We start from the raw sequence: 27980 nt of genomic DNA, 5'->3' as shown, positions 1-27980 counted from the left end.
AATTATTCGGCAAAGTGAATAGGAGAAGGTTCTTTGAAAACATTTTAATAACTTGTTAAAAATAAGGAATCCTAAAATAATCATAGGGGTCGAAGTTAAAAATTCAATGTCTTGTTTGTTTGTTTGATTGTTTGTTTTGTTTGTTTGTTTTTGTTTTTTTGTTTTCTTTTTCTTTTGCTTTTTTATATCCTCAAAAATGCATATGCCTCCTAAATTCATTTAACGAGGTTCGTTCCTGAGCTTTTAAGCAGATTTTTGTGTAGACCTCTATCTAAAAAATTCTGCATAATGTTTTAGGTCTTACAATAAATTTGGATTCTGCAATGCTAATTTAACTATATTCAATTAAAATTCCATGATTAAATTCCATACTGAAAGCATTAAGTTAGGAACTATATTTTGTGGTGGAAGGTTTTATAGAAGAAAATGATCAATTTTTCTCATTCGAAATATTTACAGTATTGTTAAGTCTGGATTCCTATTTTTACATGCAGCCTGCACACAAAGTTATTTTGAGCAGTGAAATGTTTTATGCTGGTCCTAAATAATATATCAAATTAACCATCATGAATTCTGTCATCATATTGGACGAATATAACAAATATATTGTGAAAGTCCTGGGAAAAAAATAGCCCATTTTAGGCAAAAAATTAGCACTATTTTAGTTATATCTAAAAATTATCATCACAGACCCCCACTTTTAAGTTTATTTTCTGAATAAACAAGATAATTTTAACCATTCTGCTTAAACTCAGAAAAATGTCATTACTTTCAAATAATTTTATTGCTTGTTAAATTTTTAATGCCAGAAAAATGACATTTTTTTGAGTGCAAAAAGGTCAAATAACTGACTATGCGAAGTAATTTGAAACTTTTTTTGGTGTCACAAATTTTAAAGAGACTATTCAAGACGAAAAAAGACAGTATTTGTTCCAATAATTTATTTGGTTAAAAAATATTAGAGGAAAAACTTTGAAAAATTGATTTATGTGTTAGACGTAATTACAGTGCAAAAAGGTCATATTAAATGCTCCGGAGCGCCGAAAGAAGCGCATTGACCCCCATTTTTTATTTTGATATTTAATTAAGCTATGTGTCTAGATTCCAAAAATATACTTGATAAAAAATTCTCAATACTTTTCATGACAGGATCCAACCTCCTTAAGTAAAGAAATACAGTTTGTCACGTGTGTAAAACATGCTTCCCGATATATGTCTTCAAATTGGTACTCTCATGATTTTTTTCTAAAAAAAAAACATATAAATCAAACTGAACGATAAGCAATCAACATCGAGGGCATTCTATATTCTTGAAATACTTGTGATTTAATTTGAATTAAACTAAACTCAAGTCATTATTTAGATTTTTATTTAAACAATGACACATATAAATCCATAGGATAATCATACTAGACAAAGTAGAAAAAATCACTATCAAAAATTGTATCAGTATCTTTCCAGGAATGGCAAAATTGAAGATGAGATATGTTTCAGAATAAATGTGACAACAGGTATAATAAGACTATTTGTGGACTTTTTTCTTCCGTTTCTTGATAATTAAGAAAGAAAATTTCACAATTTTTAGAAAAAAACGTCTTGATATTTTTCAATGTCATTCCCTTTTTCAGGAAATAATATGAGGCCTGACGAGGTAATTTTCATAATTTTTCTTTACAATAACTTTCACATATCTTTCTTTTGTATGCATTGATAAGAAAAGGGCACTGAAAAGCGGAGCATCTCCTCGCAAAAGAAAAATTAAATATACCACAGAGTCTGGCCACATATGTTTCATATTTGGATGTTTTACTGAATATAGACGATAAGAGACAATTTGATAACTAAACTGTGTGATAGACGAGATGACTTCAGCTTTTTCCTTATTTATGTAGTAATATTCCGCTATCACCTGCATATGGTGTTTACATCTCCCAACTTATTCGATACTCAAGAGCATGCTATGAGTACGATCGATGTTGAGATTTTAACAGACACTTAACGGAGATACCAAACAAACTAACAAACTTATCTCGGATATCACTGAGAAAGATTTTGATTTGGAGAGATTATTGCAATTTACACAAACTAAACTTGAACATGCTGAGAAATTTTGCATTCCTCTTATCCATGCAAATGAAGTGTTATTATTTCTGAACAAACTGATGTAAATAAGTCGATTGGTATTAATACTATTGGTCCACATATTCTAAATACGCTGCATCAGTCATAAACTAATCAATCGCTCATTTAATAAACATCAGTATCTGTACGGAAATATTTTCAAATGAACAAAACTTGCAAGAGTATCATTATATAAGAAAGGAGGCAGACTGGATCCTGGAAGCTATAGGCCAATATTTGCCCTCCCAACAATGTAAAAAAAAAAATGAAAATCATGTCGGAAGTCATATTCGCAACTTTTCGTCAGATTTTGATCTCTTATGTAAATCACAGCCAGGGCTCAGAAAATAACACATTTTCAAAACCGTTTTTACTAATTTTACTTAAAACGTTTACAAACTGCTTTTTCTTAAACTCGATCACTGATGAGTGGTTAAAAGCTATGGATAATGGCAAACTTCTAGGCATAACCTTTCTTGTTTTAAGTAAGGCCTTTGATCTAGTGAATCATGATATTCTGATTAAAAAACTACGTTGCTACAATTTTGACCCCAAAGCAGTGCAATGGTTTGATTCATGTTTAAACAGCAGATTTAAGTGTCCACCTTGGTGAACAACAGGAGTGCCACAGGTATCAATTTTAGACCCACTTCTCTTTTTACTTTATATCAATGACCTCTCATTATTTGTCAAAAATTCAAATATTGACTTATTTGCTGATGATGCTACTTTACATATTTCAGACAGTAATGTTTCTTCAATGCAAAATATGTTATCCTCTGATTTAAACAATAAAGATTAAGAACACTCGTAAAACTAAGTGCATATTTTAGGCACACAGCAAAGACGGTCAAAGATAACCAGCCAAAATCTAAATTAATAATGCAAGTTTCAGATTATTATCAGCTTTAACACAGATATCGATCCAATCTGCAAAGTATTATCTGTTTAACGTACAATTAAGAAATATCTTCCATTGAATACGGGAAAGTTGTTTTGCAATGCTTATATTATGCATCAATTGATTATTGTTTAACAATTTGGTGGAATGCATCAGCTCCTAGCCTCGATAGGATTCAAAAGTTGCAATAACTGGCGGCTTGCTGTATTCTTGATGCTGCCTATCATACATCATCAAACCCTTTAATTAAAAAACTTGATTGGCTAAATGTACATGGACAATTTGTTGTGAATACGTATGTTTTGTTGTGTAAAATCACTTTTAGATTTAAGTCCAAATTATCTTGCTGATATCTTTAATTATCAATCCAATTCTTATCATCTTAGATCTGAGTGTAATTCCGACTTGGTTTTCCAAAACACAAAACCAAAAATATTCCAAAACTCCTTTCAGTATTCAGATGCAATATTGTGGAAAAGTTTACATATAAGAATGTCTGCCACACTCCTAAATCTTAAAATAAAAACAAGAAAATACATTTAAGACCGACGATCAACTTAAATTTTAAACACTGTAAATCTGTGTGTTGACTGTAAACATTTATGTATTGCGAATATACTGTGTTAATAATATACTGAAACGCAAAAGAAACGCAACAAGCAGTAATCTACAAATATTTGAACCTTTTAACTAGTGATTTTCAAAACTGATTACAGTTGAGTTAAATTCGATTTAAAAACATCAGAGATTTGATAACAATGTTAAATGATTATCTTTTAACTTTAGAAAGTAACACAAGACTGTTATAACACCCCCCCCCCCCCCTTCTCAGCCATTCAATTATAGCGTGGAAGACTGCCATGCATAACAATTGCAGCTTGATTTTCACGATGCAATAGGTTCATCAATCTCGAGATCTGAGCGAAAAAAATATTCTTCGCCATTTTTAAATGTCCGTTTTTCAGATGACGAAGTCGAATTTCCTCTAACCTAGCGCAGTAAAGTAACACTTGGACTTCCGGTCCACGGACTATCATTCATGCTAATAATACTTATGAGCCTGTTGAGGCGTGTTGTCGTGCATTTTTGCATCTGCAATTCTCCATCACCTTTGTTTTCAGATTTTCCAGCTAGAGCATTTGAAATGCATACTTAAGTCATTTTCGGGAAGCCTTGGCATCTCTTCCGGAAACGAAGAATTTATTTTGCGGAATATTGCTGCATTACTTATGATAAACAGATACAAACCCTTAAAACTCCATATTTGTGTCAAAAGTTTTGTTAAACATGCAATTTTTGATTTCTGTTAAGCGGGCTCAAACTTAACTTCCGGTTATGGCATGAAAATCGTTCAACCGTTAAATTATCGATACTTACAAAGTTGAAGATATCCGTACTTTTTAGATACAAAATTATATCCTTTATATAATTTTCCCCTCTAACATAGGATGTTGCGTTTCTTTTGCGTTTCAGTATACAACTGTAGAATGCTTCAGATTTACTATCATTATGTATAACAGTTATTTATGGAGAGGGCCTCAAGGAAGAATAGTGTTTACACTAAATGAGTCACCCTCTTTAAATTAAGTATTATTATTATCATTATTACCGCTACTTCCATTAAGTTTGAGTCAAAGAAAAAACAGCTCCGAACCCGAATGCACAAAACTGATGTAAATGTTCTTCCGTCACACGCACTCACTAATACACTCAGCACACACTCACAAGCGCGTTACTATACCCTCTCCAACTTTGTTGCGAGGAGATAGTAAGTAGATTAACAGAGCATATTATAGTATGTTGGAAAATGCACTGCCAGTCCCATCCTATTTAGTAAAGTCCTGTTTCCTTCATCATCTCCACCTTTGATTCATTTTTTTTTCTTTTCCATTTTATTTCTGTTTCTAGTTAAAGCCTCATTTTGTGTCACCAACTCTGCCAGATCAAACTGTTTTGCAATGTCAAGTACACGACCAATGTCATCTTAGTTTGTGGGCAATGAATGAACTTCTAGAAGATAATTGGTAATATATAAACTTGCATTGGCACAAAAAATTATCATCTATAACTTTTTTCTCAATTTTATACAAAACTGTAATATAACATGTATAATTTACATTTGTTTTCTCTATTCTTGCGTTTAGGTAAGTTTTTAATATGAGGATAGATAATTGATTTATTTAATACTAATGTGTCATGAAATCTCTTTTAGTAAAATTTCAGAAATTAAAAAAATGACTGAATGTTTAGCATTACATTTCTACTTTCTGATACACGTTATGATTTTGAATTTATCCTGACAGTCCAGTTCTGAAGAGTGACAAAACAATAGAGAATGGCGTATATGTATTTCCCCAGGCTAGCGGTGCATGGGTACCATGTATGTTTGATGTCGTCATCGCGGTCAGCAACATCACAGACCTGAATGTTTGTTTCTCATTGGTCGATAGTTTTTCGTACGTATGAATTACAAATTAAATTGATTAAACATGTTAAATATATCGTAAAATCATGATTGATTCAGCGTAGGTTTGGAAATACTTTTAGCGAAAATCATACTGGTAATTTTACTTCAAAAAAGTTCTAATGAATCTTAATTGGCAAATAGTGTCCGATAAATAAAAGATCTTAAGCTTAAGGGTGAATTAAAAAAATGACCACCAAACTGAATTTTTTTGGAAAAATTCAACTACTTATAACATATTTGTCACTTATATCATCATATTGCACATGCATTCTAGTTTAAAATCCTGAAGTGGCAATAAAATAGACAATTGGATTAATAAGTTTCAGAATTTTTGTTCTTTATATTTTTTTTTTTATTTTTTTGAATAAAGAAAATATAATTACACCTTAAAAGACTTTCTAAAATACATAATCACAAGAAATTATAGTTTTTATGCTTCAAAATGGCAAAAGGGATATGAATGATTAAGTCTAGACCTTGATTGAGTATCTTCTCTTGTACATTGACTTTTTTATTGTTATTTTACATTATTTTTTCAATTCTGGTTTGAAAAGTTTTAATAAGAAAAAAATATGAAGCTATAAAATTCCCCAAAATTCAGTTTTTGTCCATTCATGCAAGTCAAGTCTTTAAATCTAAGCCAAAAAAAGAATTTTTATATAAGAGTTCTCTTACAAAAAAACACTAGATTTTGAAGTGACCCTATGTTACATTATTGTGTTGCACCCCTGACATCGGAAATGTATATTATTTAACATTGTTTTAAAAATTATAACACAGAGTAATCCATTCTTACTTTGTAAATTAATTTGTCGTTTTGATATTTTTCATCGTTTTCTGCAGGTTTTTCATATTTTGAAGACCTTAAACTATGATTATTTGCAAAGTGAAATATATATCAATTGTATTTAAAAATATATGTGAAATGATGAAACTATTCCCTGAATTGATTGTAATTTTTCTGTAAATTGTTGATAGACATAATGTTTTGGACATTGAATAAACATTAAATAGTATCAAACATTTTTTTCAACTTATTTTTTAGTAAAGATAGTTAAAAAGCATTGGTAATTATAAAGCAGTTTTGTTGCACTCCTGACTGCAGAATACAGTATGCACTTGACTCTCATTAATGCTGCTTGTGATTTATAAAGCATTTTTAAGTTTTAAAATGTATATCAGTTATTGTTTTACACTTCGAAAATTCTTTTTTGTTTTAATTTTCTTTCAGAATTTTATAATTAATTTTTTTTTTTTTTTTTTTTTTTTTTTTTTTTTTTTTTTTTTTTTTTTGGCAACACTTTAATTATTTATTTCACAGATCTCAAAAAATTTTGAAATTTCAAAATGTCACAAAAAGGTGTTGCACTCCTGACAATTTTAGCATCATTTTTGGGCATAAATTTTTTTGTTAATTGGGATATCAACGAGATATTTGGCAGTTATTTAGACACCATCTAAAGACATATGCTGAGACATATAAATATATTTTCAATGCCTGTATTTTTAGTGTGGGTTGATAAATATGCGTTTGGTCATTTTTTTTTTAATTCACCCTTTATTCACCGTTATTAGCAGACCTTTTTTATATTCATATGAAGCAGAATTTAGATATATCGACGACGTATTGTCAATTAACAATGGTTATTTCCATTCTTATGTCGATACAATATATCCTGGTGAGCTTGAGATAAAAGATATTACAGAGTCTGACATATCTGTTTCATATTTGAATATTTTACTTGAAAAGACGTTAATGGTAATCTAACAATCAAGCTTTATGATAAACGTGATGACTTTAACTTTTCAATCGTCATCTTCCCTTACTTATGCAGCAACATATCTTCATCACCTGCATACAGGGTTTATATCTCGCAGTTGATTCGATATGCAAGAGCATGCACTGCGTATGTACAATTTCTAAAAGACGTAAATTATTGACAAACAAGTTGATAAAACAAGAATATCAGCAGTCTCGTTTAAAGTCATCATTTCGTAAGTTCTATGGGGGATACAATGACCTTGTCAGCAAATACAATTTATCATTGAGTCAAATGCTGACTGACGTTTTTCATACTAATTGTTAGGCCATTATTTACACACTGAATTGTCAACGGATATTTCCGTTATTTCCCGATCATGACAAGAAGCACACGGCGGGTGTGACCGGTCTGCAGGGGATGCTCACTCCTCCATGGCACCTGATCCCATCTCTGATGTTTTGGAGGTCCGTGTTTGCTCTGCACATATTTTGAAATGTTTAATGGACTTTTGAGCTTGAATACTGTTCATTATCTCCATATATTTCACCTTAAAGATATACACGCTGTATAAACGCGATTTTTTACGTGAAACAAAATGATTAAATGATTTGAGAAATATGATGTGTAATAAAAAATAATTACTTTCCATAAAGTTTTACTAAATAAGTCGTTGTAATTACAAAACAATTAAGCAAGATCTGCAATTAAGAATTCAGCCTATTCATGAATATTGATGAAGGAAGTGCGTAAACAGTATATAGACACGCATGTCCGCGGGAAATCATAGACAACGAGGTACGTTGAATTTTGACTACTATTTTGAATAAAAGTTAATATCTGTCATTACAGAGTAGATAGTTAATAATGGTTGTTTTTAAAGATAAGTATCTTTAAACATAAAACGTATGTCATCCATGTCAAAAGCTATTTTGTATACCGAACGGCCTGCCTCGTTTTCTTGACGCCATTTTTGTTTATCAATCTAAAAGTATCGACGGTGTCACATGATGCATGAGTTTAAATATAGCATTACTTTCCTAGTAGGATAATAAATAATTATAATTTGAGATCTTTATAATGCGTTCATTTCCAAATGTGTAATTTACAGTATTTTCGTAACTTTATTTGGTAAACAAAATAAATAAATTTCCAACTTTATTTTTAACTGACGCAAGTTATAGCGTGTATATCTTTAAGATAGTAGAATTTTTGAGCACATGAACATGTTCAAGAAAATCGTTGCGCTACTAAGAAGACCAATTATTATTTTCTAATAAAAACTTAGTGTAATATAAGAAGTATATATCAGGTTTGTAGGTATTATTCACTGCTTAAAGTAAAAAATCTGTCAAAGTGTCATAGCGAACTTGTGTATTTGGAATATCTAAGGGGCACGGCTTTCGTCTAAATCAGAACCTTACACAATATTTCTTCAATCATGTAACAAGAAAATAGTACAGGAAAGCTGACCCCACATCTACTCAGACTGTTTTTCTCTTTAGCATTTCTCTCGAATAGTCCAAGTTTTATACATCATAAGGGCAAGATTGAAATCGAATATTAAATGACCAGTATCAAATTTCTTCATATGAAAGTTTTATTTTTAATATATATATATACTGTTTTCCTCCAGAAAAATTATGGACGAACGTTGCTACACAATCCGTATCAAATCGAGGATAACAGGTACAATTTTCTTTCAGACAATTGTGTAATTTAATAAATAATCAAAACTATATACATTTTATGAATTTTTATGCATCTTAATTAAGAAATGAACTATAAAACTCTAAAATATAATAGGTCTTTTTATATAATATAATTATGGAAATCAGAAACGACGTATTTAAATCTTTTTTTTCTAAAATAGATAATCATATAGTGAAATTTTCCCCTGCTATACTTGTATCCTTACATAAGTAAGTCTTGACAAGTTATTAATATCAACCTACTTAATCTGAGCTTTCTTCAGTGAGGGGAGCCTGTGTGGGTGTGTCATGTTTTCATGATGGATTCTGTGAGGGTCAAAACAGTCCTGCAAAATGTAAATGTCGCTCAGGTTTCTCCGGCGAAAATTGCTCAACAGGTAATTTACGTGTAGTGGATGGAATTTTTGATTATAAATTCATTAAAATTATATGATTCTGATTTGAATTTGTAACTTAAAATATTGGATATTATTACATTTTCAACAGTGAAATACTGTGATTTATTTATTGAATAAAAGTGATATTCTCTCACAGTGTGAAAGAATATCAAAATGATATTCTCTCATAGTGTGAAAGGATATCAAATTAAGTAGAAAATAATTTCTAGCCTGCCCTAAGATATAGTAACTAAACATTTTGATAGAGCTAAAACTGCAATTTTCTTTTCAAATATGTTGCTAAAATCCACGCTATGTAATGTTTTCAATCTCACAACTGCTAAGCTATGACGTCTCAGCCACTCAACTATGACGTCAAGTCTAGCTATGACACTGTGCTAAGATAAGACAGAGACAAAGGGAAAATCAAAGAAAATGTAATAAACAGAAAATTCAATATTTTGTAGATGAATATGGAATTTATTTCACTCGTGAGACAGGATTTTTGATATTTTCACTCGTGCTTCGCACTCGTGAAAATATCAAAAAATCCTGTCCCACTCGTGAAATAAATTCCATATTCATCTACAAAACATTGAATATCCTCTATTTATTTTATTATTATCTTTCGCAGATGAAGGAAATGTTCATGGAAAACATAGCTACTCCACCGGATCTGTAAGTTTATATGATATTAAATCTTAGCCCATAAAGCCTGAGTTTGTGTTAAACATTGTTGTCATTTTGTAATTACTTAGTACTTGAATTTTCAGTTTGACAATTAAACATTACTAGAAATTTGAAATCTCATTTCAGCCATTATTTGGAGATGTTATATTGCCTAAAACAATCAAGTGCCCTCTTTCAGAAGACTGTGTGATACCATTCACTGTATCTAACTCCGACAAGTACGTATTAAATTGTGATATTCTAAAAAGCAGCCTTGTAATTTTTCTCTGTCTAGAGTAAACTGCATATTGTAAATCTTTCCAAATTTTAACCGAGAAGCAAGTTTATTAACTTCAGTAGAGAACTTTTGAAGCAAACACAAACTTTGTGAATTCGTTGTGATATCAGAAATAATTTTTCAGTGAGTAAATAATGTAAAATTTATATGCCGAAGCAAATTCAGCCGTCACTGGCATTTTATTTTGACAGTGTTATCTCTATTTCTTCATGGCTGATACATTTTAAAGGTGATATAATGTAGTGTTACTTTTTTAAATCTATTTTGAAGAGCAAATTCTTTCGATTTAGGTTTAATATAACTTCAAATGGAACAAATATCGACACAAAAAGCTTGATGTACTCCAAGATATCTGTGTCACGTGATTTTTTGGGACAAGCTGTGATCAATCATACCGCTCCAGAAACGGACACCTTTTGCCTATTTTTGACATCGATAGAAGGGTCAGCATTTATTTACAGAATAATATAACTGACAAATTATGAACAATCACCATTTACATTGATTATGAACAAAGAATAAATGTTGATGGAAATTGGAGAGTAATTGTATGGATTTTTGAAAAATTCTTCATGTCATTAGATCGTCTGAATTTACAAAAAAAAAAAAAGAATACTCAATATCCTTAAAGAAATATGTCAAACCCTGTTATCAGTTTCATTATTAGACCTTTGAATAATTTGTAATATCTCAGCAAATTCTTCTTTTACAGCGATCTGTATGACAATGTTTGCTGTCTCATATTAACAGCATCAGGTAAGAAAGAAAAAAAAATAGATTAAAGAACAATTATTTTTGGGGAAAAAAATGAATTAAAATAAAATATTCTTTTTCTCTTTTTCAGCATTTACGGCAGCTTCTGTTGAAACCTACCAGGTTGGATAATACCAAATTAGACATGAATGTTTTAAAATCGTTTCTAGTATACTTTATTACGAATATACTAACCACATGATCGTCCATAATTTAATGCAATTAATGTAGAATTTTCGATATCTTATTCCTTGATTTCATTTAAAAGGTAACATAAAAAAATTAAATTCTATACTCTATTCTTGTGACCTGTCAATAGCCAAATTTCATCACCCCGTCACCCACCAATGGATCTGAGTTCACTTGCACTCCAGGGAAACCATGCCATGCGATACTTTCCTTGAGAAAAGGACATGATCTAAAATGGTAAATTATGTTATGCATCTGCAAGCATTGACAATCAAATAATTGTTAACTGCTTGTCTGTATATATTTTTTCAAGATTTATGTATTGTAAACTCTTTACATATATAAAGGAGATATAAATGATATTAAAATAAAACACCAATTAACAACAAGCTTTTCTTGTTTACAGTCCAGAAATAAGGGACAGATCAGAGAGTGATACATCAGTCCATGTATTTACTTCTACTTCCAATACAGAATGTCACAAAGATGTATGGATTGGATCATCAAACAAAGATACCGGGAAAACAAAAGAATATTGCTTCCAAGCCATAGTTTCAGGGTAAATTATGATATCCTATCTTTCTTTTACTACTTCACTTTAATTTGCTCCCTCTTTGAAACTAAAATACTTTAGCTCTATATTTCTAAATGATTTTGACATATTTAAAATTTATAGTGCTTTTAATACGTCCTTCAACATTTGGGTATAATATTTGTGATTTGTTTTGTGGTGATGTAAAATGACCAGTAGACAAAAATGATGTAGTTACTAGTATTTCAATCTCATGTAAAGCACTAAATTAGTTTTTATCTCATTTTCAACATAATGCATGTTATTTTTATTCTAGCGTACCTGGCGAGATACGATGTTTTAAAGTACATTTTCAACCACACGGTAAGACTAGATTATTTGATGGAAATATTTTGTAATTGATGGTAGATCAATAATTAATGGTCATTTAATTGCTGTAGATTATTAAAGATTATCTATCTATAAATTTCCATATATATATATATATATATATATATATATATATATATATATATATATATATATATATATATATATAGCTTTTTTTTTTTTTTTTTTTTTTTTTTTTTTTTTTTTTTGAAATTTATAGATAGACAAAAATATACACTCTTAAGTCTTACGTTTCCAAAAAGGGTAACACTGTCAAGACCAAGTGGATTTCACGACATTGTTTCTTTGATGCAATTTTCTTCTCTTTTTGTGGTCGTATTTTTTTTAAAAAACGAAAGTAAACACTCCCACTAAGTATGTAAAACGAAATTAAAGTTTTCTTTAATTTACTGGCTTCTTTTTTATCCCAGAGCTTTAACTCGATTCCATAACTTTTTTTCAAAATTAGCCATGAATGATTCAAAGTTAGCCAAACATTAATGATCATTCTTGACTTTTTTGATCGTTTGAACATTATTTATTTATTTATTTATATTATTTATTATCAAGTAATGTTTATGTAATGTCATCTTTATTTAGCCATAAATAAAGTAAATCTTATTTATCAGAAAAAGAATTTAAGTTTAAAACTGGTTTTCGTTTTATTTAATGTGTCATTAATTATCTAAAGTTTTATAGGATTTGTATTTGTTGAAAATATTTAAGTTTTATGATATTTATTTCAATAATTTAAATTACAGACACGGATTGTTTTAATTTTTTCATAATTTAACGTGAAAAAAATTACAGACTGAAAATGAAAATATAGTTTTCACAATTAGATAGGAAAGCGATTAAAATTGAATGGCATATTTAAAAAGAACAGATCCGGAATATATTATTTTACAATATCAATTCCTGTTCGTTTAATTAAATGCTGTTTTACTATGCATTATAAAACTTTGGATAAATGTGTCAAGAAGACAGCTTGAAGCATATCATACAAATGCTAATTTTTGATTTTGATTTTAAACTAACTTACCATGAGATTAAGTGAATTACAGTTCTTCCACCACCCCCTTCTACTACCACCACCACAACAACCACAACAACAACAACCACAACAACAAGTCCGACGACAACAACACCTACAACAACAATACAAACAGCAACTCAGACAACAACAATGAAACAAGCTTCAACAACAGAATCAACTACAACACCCACGAAAATAACAAGAAACCCAACAATTAAATCAACAACAGCTACAAGTACTACAATAATAACTACTTCTACAACTGGTACAACTGCATCAGCATCTAGTACAATTACCACAACTGCAAAGACTTCTGGAACAGGTGCAACAATTTCCAAATCATTAATTAAAGGTAAAAATACTGTTAAACAATCCAGTACAGGTTTAGTGACTGTAAAAGCATACAGTACAAATATAACGATTGTAGTACCATTCATTATAGTTACAACGACTGTAGACCCATTCAGTACAACTGCAACAACTGTAAAACCATCTGGTACAGATACAAGAACTGTAAGACTATCCAGTACAGGTGCAACAGCAGCAAAACCATCCAGAGTGGGTACAACAACAGCAAAACAATCAAGTGCAGGTTCAACGACAGCAAAATCATCGGGAGCAGGTACAATGACTGTAAAACCGTCCAGTACAGGTACAATGACTGTAAAACCGTCCAGTACAGGTACAATGAATGTAAAGCCATCCGATGCAACAACAGCAAAACAATCCGGTGCAGGTGCAACAACAGCAAAACCATCCAGTACAGGTACAGTGACAGTAAAACCATCCGGTACAGGTACAATGACTGTAAAACCATCTGGTACAGGTACAATTTTAAAACCATCCGGTACAGGTACAATGACTGTAAAACCATCTGGTACAGGCACAACTTTAAAACCATCCGATACAGGTGTAACGACTGTAAAATCATCCGGTACAGGTACAATGACTGTAAAATCATCCAATTCAAAAACAACAATGGCAACAACACTCACTCAAGGACCTATTATAACTAATCATTGCAAAGCTATGGAAGGTAAAGATTTCAAAATTCTTTTGTGACAGTGACATTTTTTTGATTAAAATCTTTTTAGCCATTATCTATTCTCTTTGATGTTTATAACGAAATACTTTTTTCCTAAATTTTAGCCAAAGAAAGAGCGGTACGGTACTTTTTTCTTTCGTTATAATAATTCTAAATGATAATCTAGATAAAAACTCTTATCATTTTCTTTTTCTTTTTTTTATCTTTTCAATTTCTAAAAGAAAGACTTTTCTAACCAACCACTAATTTGTAAACATATTAGGAATGCTTTGCCAACATTGTGTTTTTATATCAAAATGTACAGTAATTACTCTTTTTCAGAAAGCTACCTATTATATTTTGAAGTACAAGTCCAGTTAATGCCTTCAAGATTTTGATTTAAAGATGGCATTTTTATTAGAAACTTCATCTATTCGCAAGTCTCTTAAATGCAATTTATTTGCTCAAACAACACTCTAAATTTAAAGTATCTGGAAGTTTCCCTCATAATGCTAAAGACATGTATGCAATACAAGGCTCTAAAGTACATGTAGGAGTACATGTATGCTCTGTTTGTTTGCTGTAATACATTACTCTATTCAAAGTCTCTTGTTTTCTGCTAACTTTTGGAATATATTACTTTCACTACATTTCTTCAAATGAATGTTCATGCCAAGGTCCAGAAGATTACATGGAAATACAAAATAGGATACGGTCCTTTAACAATTTTCTTATATATCTAGAGAGAGAGAGAGAGAGAGAGAGAGAGAGAGATTTGGTAATCAGATGTACTAGCTGAAATAAATATCTTCAATAAATTCTTCAAGTTTATTGTAAAAAAAATAAATACATGTACTTTCTTACATAACCTATCTATTAGTAATTCATACACATTTTTGATCAGAAACATGGGCGAGTTGAGTGTTTTTGTCCCCATCCATCGACTGGAAAAATGACAAAGGTCATAGCATTAAACTCCCGGGCATCAACAGAGAAGTTACTACTGGCAGCAGGGCTTGGAACCGGGGCAATGATATCGACCCTGGGATTAGTCGCTTTACTGTACGTCGTCACAAAGAAATGTTCCAGCTCTCATGAGACAAGGCCAAATGAACGAAGGGTGAGCCGAGCAAAAAGAAAAATCAGTGCTACCAGCGTGTCAAACAAAAAGGAATGATTTTTTTTCCGAATGTTCGATTACATGAACCTACTGATTGAAGTCGCTTTAATTGTAGAAATATTTAAATGATAATAATTAATGTCTGAATTATAATTAGCCAAATAAAACAAACACAATAACATAAAGTATCACAAATAAAATTTTAAGTTGATTGTAAAACATTTGATTCTCATTATTGGAAATGCTATACTGTTGTGATTAAGTGAATATGATTAAACGATTCTAATTATTTAAGTGTGTATGTTTTATTGTATTTATGTACAGTAAAACTCTGTTAAAAGAAGTCACTGGGAATTCGAATTTTTCTTCCTTATACCTGCGATCTTAATATCTTTATAAGGAATATAGTGAAAAGTCGTGTAGGGGATACTTAAAAAAAATCCTTATAAATGAGATCACCTTTAGTTATAAAGACTATTGGTATAGATGGATAGGTTTTAGCCCTATACAAACTTATATTCATGCTCCGAAGGGACCGGATGGTGTTGGCATTTTAACTTGTTATAAATCCAGTTTATACTAGGCTTAAAAAGGCCACATCTTTTTTCTCGCATCTTCTGACACAAGTATATATCATCATTGCGAAGTTGATGATATTATTTTATGCGGAGATGTAAATGCTTATATTGGATATACCCATGCAAGAAATTAACGACTGATTAGACAAGATTCCCTCTCGACTTTCAAGTGATAAATCTCAAAACCAACATGGTAAATCACTTTTAGAGTTCTTAAACGATAGTCGATGTTGTGTTTTGAAATGCCATTTTGTTGACGAATCGAAGGAATTAATGAACGTTTTATTCAATCCGTGGTCACTCAGTTGTTGACTATATAGGTGAATTAAAAAAAATGTCCAGAGACAAATTATCAACCTGCTTTAAAATTCAGGCTATATGAATAAATTTCTATTGCTCAGCATGTGTCTTTTGATACTGACTAAATGCCTGCCAAATTACTCTTTGATATCTTAAGAAACAAAAAAAGTTATGCCCAAAAATGATGCTAAAAATATCAGGAGTGCAACACCTTTTGTAACATTTTGAAAATTCCATATACTTTGAAGATCTGTTGAATAAATGATTACGATTTATGTTAGAAATAAAGAGTTTTCTGATTAAATTTAATATATTGAGCTTTAAAATTAGACTGTAGTACCTTTTGCTTTACCAAGTTATGGTCTCGGCTAATGCTCGAAAATGTTACACCATGTCAGGAGTGCAAAAGATAAAATATAATGATACCAAAAATATTAATTTAAAAATCTCTATGAAAATTAAGTCAAAACAGAAATTTTGAAAGTAAAATATAGGAAGATAACGAACAGTATTCAAGCTCAAAAGTCCATCAAACAATACAAAATAGGAGCAGAGCAAACACGGACCTCCAAAGATCAGAGGTGGGATCAGGTGCCATGGAGGAGTGAGCATCCCCTGCCGACCGGTCACACCCGCCGAGTGCTCCTTGTCATGATCAGGAAATAACGGAAAAATCCGTCGACAATTCATTTGTAAATAATGGCCTAACAATTTGTATGAAAGACGTCAGTCAGCATTTGACTCAATGATAAATTGTATTTGCTGACAAGGTCATTGTATCGACCATAGAACCTACGAAATGATGACTTTAAAAGAGACAGCTGATATTCTTGTTTCATCAACTTGTTTGTCAATAATTTACCGCGTTTTAGAAATTGTACATACGTAGAGCATGCTCTTGCGTATCGAATCAACTGAGAGATATATACCCCATATGCAGGTGATGAAGGTATATTGCTGCATAAGTAAGGGAAGTTGACGATTGAAAAGTTGAAGTCATCACGTTTATCATAAAGCTTGGTTGTTAGATTACCATTGACGTCTAAAACAATAACCGATACACCATTTACAGGGGCCTAGACACAGTTACATTGTTCTTAAGTTATTCAAAAAATAAAACCAGTTGAATGAATTAATTGAACTTAAATGAATATTCTTAAAATTCAATGACAAAGACATTCTTCTTTACATCACGTCAAACAGTCAATCAGAAGTTAGAAGGTTCTTCCCTATTCCCTATTGACTATTCGAATGGCAAACCGCATGTTGTGGCCGGTTCCCTATTCAAATTACTATAAGTGTCCTAATAATTGTTTTTTCCAAAAAAAAAAAAAATTGAATAGCACATTAAAATATGTGTTAAAAAGGCGAATCAAAGACTTCACTTAAAAAAAGAAGAGTGAAGACTCCAAAGCAATGTAGCTAGCATGACCAAAATGATGACGATGGATGTAATACAATTAATAGGTGAACCTTGTGCCAGAGGCTGGCTTACATCCTGCATCCCATATTCAGACCTTCATCTTTTTACAGGGAAGGGGTCTGGAAAGGACCCCTTGACTGTCAAAAGGAATTGAGTTTACAAGACCGATGATCCATTTAGCTAACCCGGTCAAAATTGGGAAAAACACGTATAATACTGTTATAAGTGGATATAGTTCGAAGGGCTGGCTAAATCCTGGATCCTATGTGGGACTATGTACTCTTATAACTGTATTATACGAGTTTTTCCCAAGTTTGACCGGGCTAGGTAAATAGGTTCACTTGTAAACTGAATTCTTTTGACAGTCAAGGGGTCGAACCCTCCTAGATCCCTCTCTTGTAAACAGAGGAAGATCGAAATATGGGATCCAGGATGCAAGCCAGCCCATAGAACTATGTACTCATAATTGTATTATACGGGTTTTCCCAATTTTGACAGGGCTAGATAAATAGGTTCCCGCTCTTGTCAATTCAATTCCTTTGATAGTCAAGGGGTCTCTTCCAGACCCCTCTCCTGTAAAAAGATGAAGGTCTAAATATGGGATCCAGGATATTAGCCAGCCCCCGGCACAAGGTTTACCTATTAATGGTATTATATTTATTGATATCATTTTGGTCAGGCTAGTTACATTGGTTTGGGGTCTTCTCTCTTCTTTTTTAAGTGAAGTCTTTGATTCGCTTCTTTAACGCGTATCATAATGTGTTATTTAAGGGGTTTTTTTTTTTTGGGTTTTTTTTTTTTGGGTTTTTTTTTTTTTTTTTTTTTTTTTGAGAAAAAAAAAATTATTAGGACTCTTACGGTAATTTGAATAGGGAACCGGCCACATCATGCAGTTCGCCATTCGAATAGTCAATAGGGAATAGGGAATAACCTTCTAACTTCTGATTGTAGAATATTGAGGATAATGGGACCTTCACAATGACAGGAAATGGTTTCAACAGGTAATGAATAAAACATCATTAGATTTGCTTAAAGGAAAATTTATTAGTGTCTGAAACATTGAAGTTTTCACTTATGCATATACACTTATCAGAATACATGTTCAGTAAACAGAGAAGTGTTTCTTTATATCAATTACGGCATCCTGATTATAATACACATGTATTTCCATCATAATCGTTGATTTTAAGGAATGCAGAAACTGTTGATAAAATGATTTTGATAAGTTGACTTTTAACCCCTTTTTATCGAACTTCATCAGATGGTTTGACAAATCTACACAATTCTCGGTATTCTGCAATGCCAAAGTCGAATAAATGTGGAACATGGAAGCGTGGACGGCACAGTGAGTCGAAACGTCACATCCTGTTTGTGTTGTGCACAGTGTAGCTTAAGTGTCGTAGACAAATATGAAGAACCTCACAAGTTATATTTATTTGCTCTATTTTGAACTGAAAATATTTTTAAAAGTCTAATACATGTATACGTATAGTAACAAGGAAACCTTACTTACCTTGTGCACATTCTCTTATCTCATCTACATACCTTACTACATACTTAACTTGGGGAAGAACGGCATCATACTCTGCTATGGTAAATATTGTATATTGTTTAAATCATTTATTTTTTAATGTCATTAATCAGAAATGATATAAATGTTGGCGGTGGGGAGAAATACTGATAAATAATGCGATGACCGAGTTCCTTTGTCGATGCATCATATGCTTCGAATATTACAATGTAAATATTGAAAGCTGACAATGAAAAAGTAAAGTCCTCCTGTTTGTCATATAGTCTAGTTGTTACAGTGTAGTTGGCCAATATCGTCTATAGTCAGTTACTTATCCAAGTATGAAGCAAATGTGGTAGACTAGCTCTGTGGTGTCCTTTACTTCGAATTTACTGAATATAGCGAGATTGTATATGGATAAAAAAAAAACTAAATGTATTGTTATTGAGGAAGCAGTTGTTTTTTTTTTATTTCAAAAAGCTTTCTCTTTAATTTTTCGTGAGGAATGGTTTCCGTCTTTCTAGTTTTTGAGAATACACATTTGATTTACACCATTTCTTGAGCTGCAAAATACATCTGAAGTTTCTCTTCTAAGGCAATTTGTATTTTGGTCAGGAGTAAGGATAAGGGCTTTGTTATACATTTACTGGACCCTGTAATATAAATTACGTCGGAAATCCAATATAGGTATGGTAAATTAAACACTTCCACTAACTTCCATAGAGTGATTTGTTGAAATCGTTTAAAATTGTAAAGTATAGTATAGTATTTTATATATATATATATATATATATATATATTTATGTATAGTATTTTGTATGAATGAGGGTTTCTGATTATCTTATATAGGGGAGGGTTTCTGAGCATTTTCTATCGGGGAGGGTTTCTGTGTACTTTGTATTGGTGAGGGATTCTAAGTATTTTACATGGAGGAAGGTTTCTGAGTATTTTATGACGGGGGATTTCAAGCATTTTGTATAGGGGAAGGTTTATGGGAAAGGGTTTCTGATTATTTTGTATGTGGGAGGTTTTCTTAGAATTTTGTATGGAGGAGGAATTTTGAGTATTTTGTAGGGGATCTGAATATTTTGTACGAGGAGGGATTTCCAATTGAGAATTTTATATTTGGGAGGGATTCCGACTGTGGTTCCTGGGGTATACGGTGTCTTATACATGACCTAATGAGAGAACCACGATGAGATGACCATCTTCTGATCTCTCCTCATTCACCTTCAAACTAGGCTTTAAGCGGTGCTTTTTCTGCTCCGCAAATTTTTAATGATTAGAGGCGTTATAAAATATGGTAATTAAGGAATTCTCCATTTAATTGTGCACTTTTGTTAATGTTGAATGCTGTATTACTTTTAAAAAACTAGTTTTTTTATGAAATGTACCTATATTTCAGTAAAATTCTATGTGACATCACATAGAATTGTAAAATAACATCATCTGCTAAACTATGAAAAACATATTGTGGAATCCATGAATGATATGAAAGAACTGTTGTCATAGAAACATCACAGGATTCTGATTGGCTGAGGAATTATCTATTCACTATCCACGAAAAAAGGAACTATTCGACTAAACACAAAAGAATTCCCTACTTCAAAAACCAGTGAAGACATTTTCAAAGAATTTCAGATTTTTTGTCATGTACCTTGAAATTTTTTCTTGAATGTTATATCAGAGCTCATTATCTTGAGAGGGTTTTATTCATTTTTTATGCTTTGCAGTAATGCAATTTTGGTATTTTTCTGCTCAAGTTCACACATTTATACTTTTCTTCATAAGGACGTTATTTCAGTCCGTTACATTAAATTATATATATTCTTGTTCCTTTGTTCTTTTACTTGTTCTGTTTTAAATTTCCTTGCTTAAAACCTTCCATGACATATAATTTTCACAGTGCTTCAGAAAATTTGGCCATTTAATTAATTCTCATATACACGAGTAGTGGTACATTTCATTTTGTTAAGACGTGTAGAATGTAAGAACATATGTACATGTATATACATGTATCGAGTGCAAACTATATAGTGTATATTTTTAGAAATGTATTATTTGAAAGTTGGAAAGGATTTGAAATCATTTTTATTGCCTGCTGTATTTTTAGAATAGTTACCTGCGAATGTTTATTTTCCATTTTCTCGGACATACATCTTATTCTGGTACAGATAATTTTATAAGTTACAAGCTTTTATATTTATCTAATTTTGACCTTTTTAATTTGTTCAGTGTAATAATGATATACTAGGGTCGTTCAATAAATAATGCAATAGGTCATCTAAAAGTAAGAAAAGTACGTAATACATACATGTATTCTAAACATTCTCAATCCCTCAAAGCATTCCCTGTTACCCTTTACACATGTCTCTGTGATAGGGAGCTCTTTAATTGAACTTTTCAACTGTGAAAAAATAAAAGTAAATAGATCTACATTTACTATGATATACTGTTTGTTGCATTATTTATTGAACGACCCTCGTATTTCATTTTTATATGATCATATGGTTCTTCATAGAAATTTGTTTTTACTTTTTTAATAAATCATAAGTTCAAAAATGTTTTTTTTTTAAAACAAGGAAATACTTATATTCGTGATTCTTATCCCAGGTTATATATTTTTCATCCTACAGTAAAAACAGTCTCTCGGAAAGTATCATTTCTATACAGCAAGCAGAGGAGTTCCGATACTGTACTAAGTTTTCTGCTGAGTTTGACACAAATCATAAGAATAAGACATAAGTTCAGAAACTTCTTCTTTTAAAATATACCTGATATTCAAGCATCTAAATATTTTCTTAGAATTTTCAATATGTTAAGTAAATGGACAAAGAGAAATTTTGTTGGTGTCTCAGGTTTGGGTGGGAAAATATCATTGACAGCAAATAAAACTATTATAAAAGTTCATTTAATATAACCTTTCTAATAAAAAAAAAAAAAAAAAAAAAAAAAAAAAAAAAAAAAGAAGTCACGTTTGAATGGGTGTGATCTAGCGAGGACATTTGATCCGTCTTTCCTGCCTAACATTTTCCGTTAGGGTGAGCTTAGTCTATTATGCGACTTCTCGGCATCTCTTTCTTCAATTTTACATTATCGTACAATCCGTGTTTCTATCTTGATATCAGACAACCAGTAAACTCCTCTGCTAGTTTTATTAAGTCTGATAGTCAGTTCATTTGTACCCTTTTTTAACAGATATACTGGAACATTGAACGTCTGCTCTCCAAAGTTATCCCACCTAGCATCCGAATAGCCTTTTACAAGCACCGAATCATTTAAAAATATGTCAATCACCCCGTGACAATTTGTCCGACAATGGTTCAACGTTAGCACCATGTCTCTCACTAGCTGATCGCCCGGAAGGTTGATTTGGATTATGGCAGTACTTTTACCCGGGTAGAAGAGAATTTTGTACGGTCTTCCATTCCTGTAGTGGTCAGACGTTTCCGTCATGACGTATTGTATTACATCACTTGTGGCGTCATTAGTGTCTATCAAGACGGTTTCATTCACCTCTAGATCTAGAAAAATTAATGTGTTTTTTTTTTTTTTTTTTGTTTTTTTTTTTTTAAACTTTAAAAGGGAAAAAAAATAATTCACTCATATACATGTATATCAATTAAATCATTTAAATATATGAATATATATAATCTTTTGGCAACAATATCTAGAAACTTTTCGTCATTGAAAACCTGACTTCAAAATTAAAACGTCAACACCGAATCAGCGGTTTGGCATTTAAAAAGTTTGACCTATTGACCTTTGAGACATGAAAACTGTAAACAGTCTGGTCGAACCCCCGAACGGGGGTAAACGGAAATGGGAAATCCATACCCCCAAACGGGGGTACGAGCATGCGCAGATGCTTAAAAATGTGCGTATTTCACGCAAAAAGTAGGGGTTTACAAAAATCGCCGGTGCAAAGTAACGGATTATTTGGCAAATGTAAAACCACTCGGAAATGATAGATTACAGGTGTTTTTAGAGTTTGTATTTTACAAAAATACAACTTTATTGTACAAATCGGGATTTATTCACTGGCAAAGTTGGCGATCTTTTGCTCCTTGACATGCAGGTATTTAAGATAAAACATTCGATAAACAGACATAAGCAACTAATACTAAATTGAAATTATATAAAAAATGTATTATTCTACATTATATCTTTTATTTTCATAATAAAATGCAAGAAAAAATGGTGCTAATATCGAATTGTTTATGATCGTGGGTTTCAGTCCGCGTTTCCTCTGACTAGCAATCAACGGTCTTTATTATCGATAATCATGCCAAGGAAGTGGAACAAAAATACATATAAAAATAAAATTCAAATGAAATCTATCGTATTTATTGTCTTTTATATCTTATAAGAATTAAATAAAATGTTTGGCAACATGTTGTTGTAGTTTGTTTGTTTTTTTATATTAATAAATATGATTGTTTGAGAAAACACGATTGTATTTTATTTTATTTAAATCTAGGTTCTAAATGAATATTTTCCTCATTCTTAGAATATTTTTCCTTGTGTTTTAAATTCCACAATCTTAATTGAGACGTCCTACAAAATAATAAATAATTTCATGAAATGACGGAAAATATTTCGTTATTCCTACAGTATAAATTCAAACTATGGAAAACTTAAACTGTTAATTTTTATCTGTTGAAATTTTACCAATTTCATAGCAGAAATAACATTATTATCGATCTTTTTCCTTAGATAAATGATATATAGGCAAGTTTGTTTATATTGGATACGGCAAGAGTTACTGTTCTTGCGCATTGCATGACGGGACGGAAAACCCTCGTTTGGGGGTATACCCCCGTTCGGGGGTTCGGCTAGACTGGTAAAGCTTAATCTTTATTTTGTTTACAAACAACCCAACAATACTGTTATGCTATATACAATTTAACAGTGTATTAATATGTTCTATGCCTGCTTATAGAAATTTTCGAATAGAGTTTTTATGATTGTTTGGTAAAATGTAATATGAGTGAACGTGTACACAAATATCGATCTCATTCCAATTTTATATGTATTGATAAATCAATAAAAACCTTTCGCCTTCCAACTAACCGTTCTGTCCCAGACACGGGGCTTTGGAGGGAATCTCCGGAGCTTCATCTTGGTGGAAGCAGTGTCGTTTCTGAGTTCCAGACATTTCTAACAGCGCCGTTGTCCCTTAAAAAGACCTTTGTTTTGGCCCGATCTTCGAAATATGCGTAATTGCTCAACAAAAATTTGATCAATAATTTCCTCAATGGCCGACGGATTTTTAAATACCCATTCCCTTTAACTTTCTAGTTGTAAATACACATGTTCACAGTGATCGAGTGAAATGATAAGAAAATATTACATGTAATTACTAAGCTTTTATCTGCTGAATAAGACACCATAAAATATAATCCTTTTCTGGTCGTTTTACTTTCCTTCAAAGTTTCTTTAAAAAAATTCATTATTTCATCTTATCAAAAATTTAACCTTCATTTATTTATACTGCAGTCTCGGTACATGCGATTGTCCTACAGTTTTAATTTTCACAATATTCCGTGTAATTTGTATTATATACTCCCTTTACAAAAGCAATACATTAATTCTTTCTGTTTGGTGCGCTGCATTAAACCTCGATAAGCATTCCAGAGTTCCTCAAAGTCTTGAATGTCATTTAAAGTTTGTCGAATCATTATTTGATAGATATTAAATCTACCTGTAATTATTGAGATGTTGATGATACCCTGTATAATACCGGAATTAATGTCGCTCAATAGAGCTTTTATTGACAGATTTTTGACAATTGTTCAATATTTTAGGTTTCGGTTCGTTTGGCCTCTTGTCCCGCAGTGATTATGTGTCTTGCTAAAGCACGATTGTACATTTTCAAAGAGGCCCTATAAAGTTAAACATCCTTTTTTTGTTTATCCCCAGACTCTAAAGGAATTGCTAATCAGACTCTGTGCTTGCCTCAAAGAAGGCAACTTCAGAAGTGTTATCCTTAACAAATGTATCACAACGGCTTTTCAAAATAAGAAAATAGTACGAATTTATAACCGTAATTTAAATACCCCGTGTTCCCCTGGCCTAGATCAGATTTCATGTTTGGGAGCTAGAAAAGATTGTAGTATATACCAAAAAACGGACATTATATGTTTGCTGTACTTCCCTGGATCTGAATCAGCGAATTAATAGGTAAGTGTGTCAAACTGTAAAGTGACTATTGATTTAGTGCAATGTTACATGCAACTTTGGTGAATATTTCATGAATTCAGAAGTACAGGTGTTTTAAAACAATGATACAATATTTTCACAAAGTGCTAGCTAGTTGATTTAGTTTAGATACATTAAACATCTGATCGATAACTCTCCTCCGCTGGGATCTGAATTTGATTTTTATTCACAAGGAAACTTTCAAAACAGAAGGTTGTTAATCTTTTTAGATCATTGGAAACTGTGGAGATGCCTTGGAAGTGGGGAAAAATAAGTGACCTTGACCTAGAGATGGAGGTCAAACGTTGCTACCAGTCACTACTTGAAGCACAGGAAACCAATGACAACTGCGCTCGGACTCATGAGAACGTCGGACGAGTGATGGAAGGAAAGGTCGATCAGGAGAGCTCCTTTCCTGGAAGATGGCCCTTTTCGAAACCCAGTACGTAAGACAATTAAATCAATGATATCATCATATTGCTTTTCCATCTTTGCATTTCTTTAAAAATATGTCGTTGAATTTATTTAGGGGAAATTTATACTGACAATGAGAAAATGGAGGAAAAATATTATGTTGGCTTCGAGTTACCTAAATTTGAAAAATCTCTTAGCGTTTCATCGCCATATCCAAGAACCACCTTTATGAAATCCAAGTTTTTAGTTCCTAAGACAGTCACAGCTCCATCGTACGACGAAGTTGAAACACCATACGCCAGAAGATCGATACACATTGGAGACTTGGACAGTGACACTTCATATATCCTCCCTTCTGTAAAACTGGAGGAGGAAAAATCATTCTCAAGTAGTATCTCCACAATCTCGGAAACCACACTAACAGATAAATTACTAAGACATGGAGAGGACGTGAATTTTGCCGACATTGAGGGCAAGACGGAACTTCATCATGCCGCCAAGCGTGGACAGATCCTTACGGTGCAGCAACTTATAAAAGATGGCGCCATGGTTAACGCAGTGGACGAATCCGGGAAGTCTCCTCTACTTTACGCGGTGGAAAACGGCTTCACGGCGGTGGCCAAGGAATTAATCGATCACGGAGCTTATGTCAACCAGAAAGATCAAGACAGAGAAACACCACTGAAGCTCGCAACCGTAAGCGGAAAGAAGTACTTGGTGAGTGTCCTTTTAAAGCTCCGTGCTTCGGTTTACATTCTTGATAAAGATATGAAAGCGGCACTTCACTATGCAGTAGAGAAGAATTTCCCGGATATTGTGGAGCTGTTGGTTGAATACGGGGCACCTGTCAATCAAAGTGACGGAAAGCAACGGAAGCCTTTGCATTATGCCGCAGAGAAAGGTTATATATCTATTGTAGAACTACTACTATTGAAGGGCGCTTCCATCGACAGCATGGACCGAGAATTACGAACTCCATTATTCCTTGCCGTAGAAAAGGGACTTGAAATTATGTCAAATATCCTGATATCTAAAGGTGCCTGCGTGAATGCTGCAAACCGGCGCCGCCAGACCCCGCTACATATTGCCGCCGGAAGCGGATTCATCAGCATTGCTCTGGAACTCATCACAAACCGAGCCGGGGTCAATAATCAGGATGACCTAGGACGGACACCTGTTTTTTACGCCGTCCAAAATCGAGACGTCAGTATGCTAAATGCCCTAATACGGCACGGTGTCGAGATGGATAACTGCGATACGGTGGGAAAAAGTCTCTTGCGATACGCCATTGAAACTCATAGTGAAGCCCTCATCTACATAGTAGCCAAAGCGGAAATGGATCAGTGTAGTCTTAAGCGCCATGTTTATCATCGTCAGCTATTGACTGCTATAGAAGAGGAGTGCGACTTTTTGGGGAAGACGGTATGGAACTACGTCATCGATCAATGCACTCGTCACTCTGCTGACGAAGTGGAAAACCGGCAGATGACGGCCACAGTTAATGTTCTCCTCGAGGCCACTTGTACTGCTTTCTCTCGCGCAAATAAACACATAATTTTGAAAGCAGAACCACATCTTAGAAATGATAAGGCTGATAGTCCGTATATAGTTGCACACGTGATCACACTGCCGTCAAAAAGACCACTGACATTTATGGGATTGTCGATTGTGTACAAAGTTTCGGATTTAAGGGAAACCTCTCTCTCAAGTTCCTTTAGCAAACCAAAGTAAAATGGGAACCGATGAAGGAAGTCTACATCAATCTAGAATCATCAAAGAAATTCAGATAACGATGTTTATTTTGGTTTGTCGTTTTGCAATGTGAATTTGTTTTTTTTACATTTTTAAATAAAGTTATGCATATTTTCTTTCCTTCACATGATGATAATTCATTCCTATTTACTTTCGTTCATGAAAACAAAAAGAAACCATTTTGCACCTCTACCCTCTAGAAAGATTGTCATCATACAAAGTCATGTTTAACTTGGAATATAGCCCACCTTATCCTCACTTATAGTACTCCATAATTTTAAAATCATGTCATGAAATAGGTGAAGCTAACGAACAGTGATAGATCTAGAAAAAAACCTACAAACTATACAAATCTGTAAGCAATGCATAAAACAAGGACCCCTCGAAATTCCCGAGATGGGGTCAGGTGACAAGGAGGAGTATGCATCCCCTGTCGACTAGCCACATCCGCCGTGAGCCCCATGTATTGATCAG

General features: G+C 32.4%; 3 protein-coding genes across 3 annotated transcripts in view; 2 read left to right on the top strand and 1 right to left on the bottom strand.

Annotated features, from left to right (window-relative positions):
- LOC133178301 (uncharacterized) overlaps positions 1–15385 on the top strand; it is a 96505-nt gene extending 81120 nt beyond the window's left edge. The window contains exons 22-38 of the mRNA XM_061313037.1: positions 1462–1511; positions 1629–1651; positions 4931–5046; positions 5326–5478; positions 8886–8938; positions 9225–9338; positions 9973–10016; positions 10155–10246; positions 10596–10748; positions 11018–11061; positions 11150–11181; positions 11378–11484; positions 11654–11806; positions 12096–12142; positions 13213–14010; positions 14334–14347; positions 15113–15385. Coding sequence (XP_061169021.1) covers positions 1462–1511; positions 1629–1651; positions 4931–5046; positions 5326–5478; positions 8886–8938; positions 9225–9338; positions 9973–10016; positions 10155–10246; positions 10596–10748; positions 11018–11061; positions 11150–11181; positions 11378–11484; positions 11654–11806; positions 12096–12142; positions 13213–14010; positions 14334–14347; positions 15113–15385 — 2266 coding nt within the window. The remainder of the gene's footprint in view (positions 1–1461; positions 1512–1628; positions 1652–4930; positions 5047–5325; positions 5479–8885; positions 8939–9224; positions 9339–9972; positions 10017–10154; positions 10247–10595; positions 10749–11017; positions 11062–11149; positions 11182–11377; positions 11485–11653; positions 11807–12095; positions 12143–13212; positions 14011–14333; positions 14348–15112) is intronic.
- Positions 15386–22115: 6730 nt separating this feature from the next.
- LOC133177870 (uncharacterized) lies at positions 22116–24323 on the bottom strand. Its single transcript, XM_061312741.1, has 2 exons — positions 24213–24323; positions 22116–22657 (listed from the first exon to the last, which is right to left on the bottom strand). Exons 1-2 carry the CDS (start codon positions 24295–24297, stop codon positions 22233–22235), a joined length of 510 nt encoding a protein of 169 aa, XP_061168725.1. The 5' UTR covers positions 24298–24323; the 3' UTR covers positions 22116–22232.
- A 976-nt stretch (positions 24324–25299) lies between these two features.
- Positions 25300–27570, top strand: LOC133177857 (putative ankyrin repeat protein RF_0381). Its single transcript, XM_061312730.1, has 3 exons — positions 25300–25322; positions 25571–25782; positions 25870–27570. Exons 2-3 carry the CDS (start codon positions 25590–25592, stop codon positions 27483–27485), a joined length of 1809 nt encoding a protein of 602 aa, XP_061168714.1. The 5' UTR covers positions 25300–25322; positions 25571–25589; the 3' UTR covers positions 27486–27570.
- Positions 27571–27980: the final 410 nt, after the last annotated feature.

The sequence above is a fragment of the Saccostrea echinata genome, unplaced genomic scaffold (genome assembly GCF_033153115.1).
Source record: "Saccostrea echinata isolate AGI-Se365-2 ecotype Australia unplaced genomic scaffold, CSIRO_AGI_Sech_v1 ptg000002l, whole genome shotgun sequence".
NCBI classification, from domain to species: Eukaryota; Metazoa; Mollusca; class Bivalvia; order Ostreida; family Ostreidae; genus Saccostrea; species Saccostrea echinata.
The sequence above is the reverse complement of the archived record's forward strand: the minus strand, read 5'-3'. Positions and strand labels throughout refer to the sequence as shown.

Bases quoted from the DNA above. Each gene is read 5' to 3' on its own strand.
- LOC133177870 (XM_061312741.1), bottom strand. From the start codon at position 24,297: ATGTCTGGAACTCAGAAACGACACTGCTTCCACCAAGATGAAGCTCCG. The intron at 22,658-24,212 runs GTTAGTTGGAAG...TTCTAGATCTAG, and splicing joins CCCGTGTCTGGGACAGAACG to AGGTGAATGAAACCGTCTTG.
- LOC133177857 (XM_061312730.1), top strand. From the start codon at position 25,590: ATGCCTTGGAAGTGGGGAAAAATAAGTGACCTTGACCTAGAGATGGAG. The intron at 25,783-25,869 runs GTACGTAAGACA...GAATTTATTTAG, and splicing joins ATGGCCCTTTTCGAAACCCA to GGGAAATTTATACTGACAAT.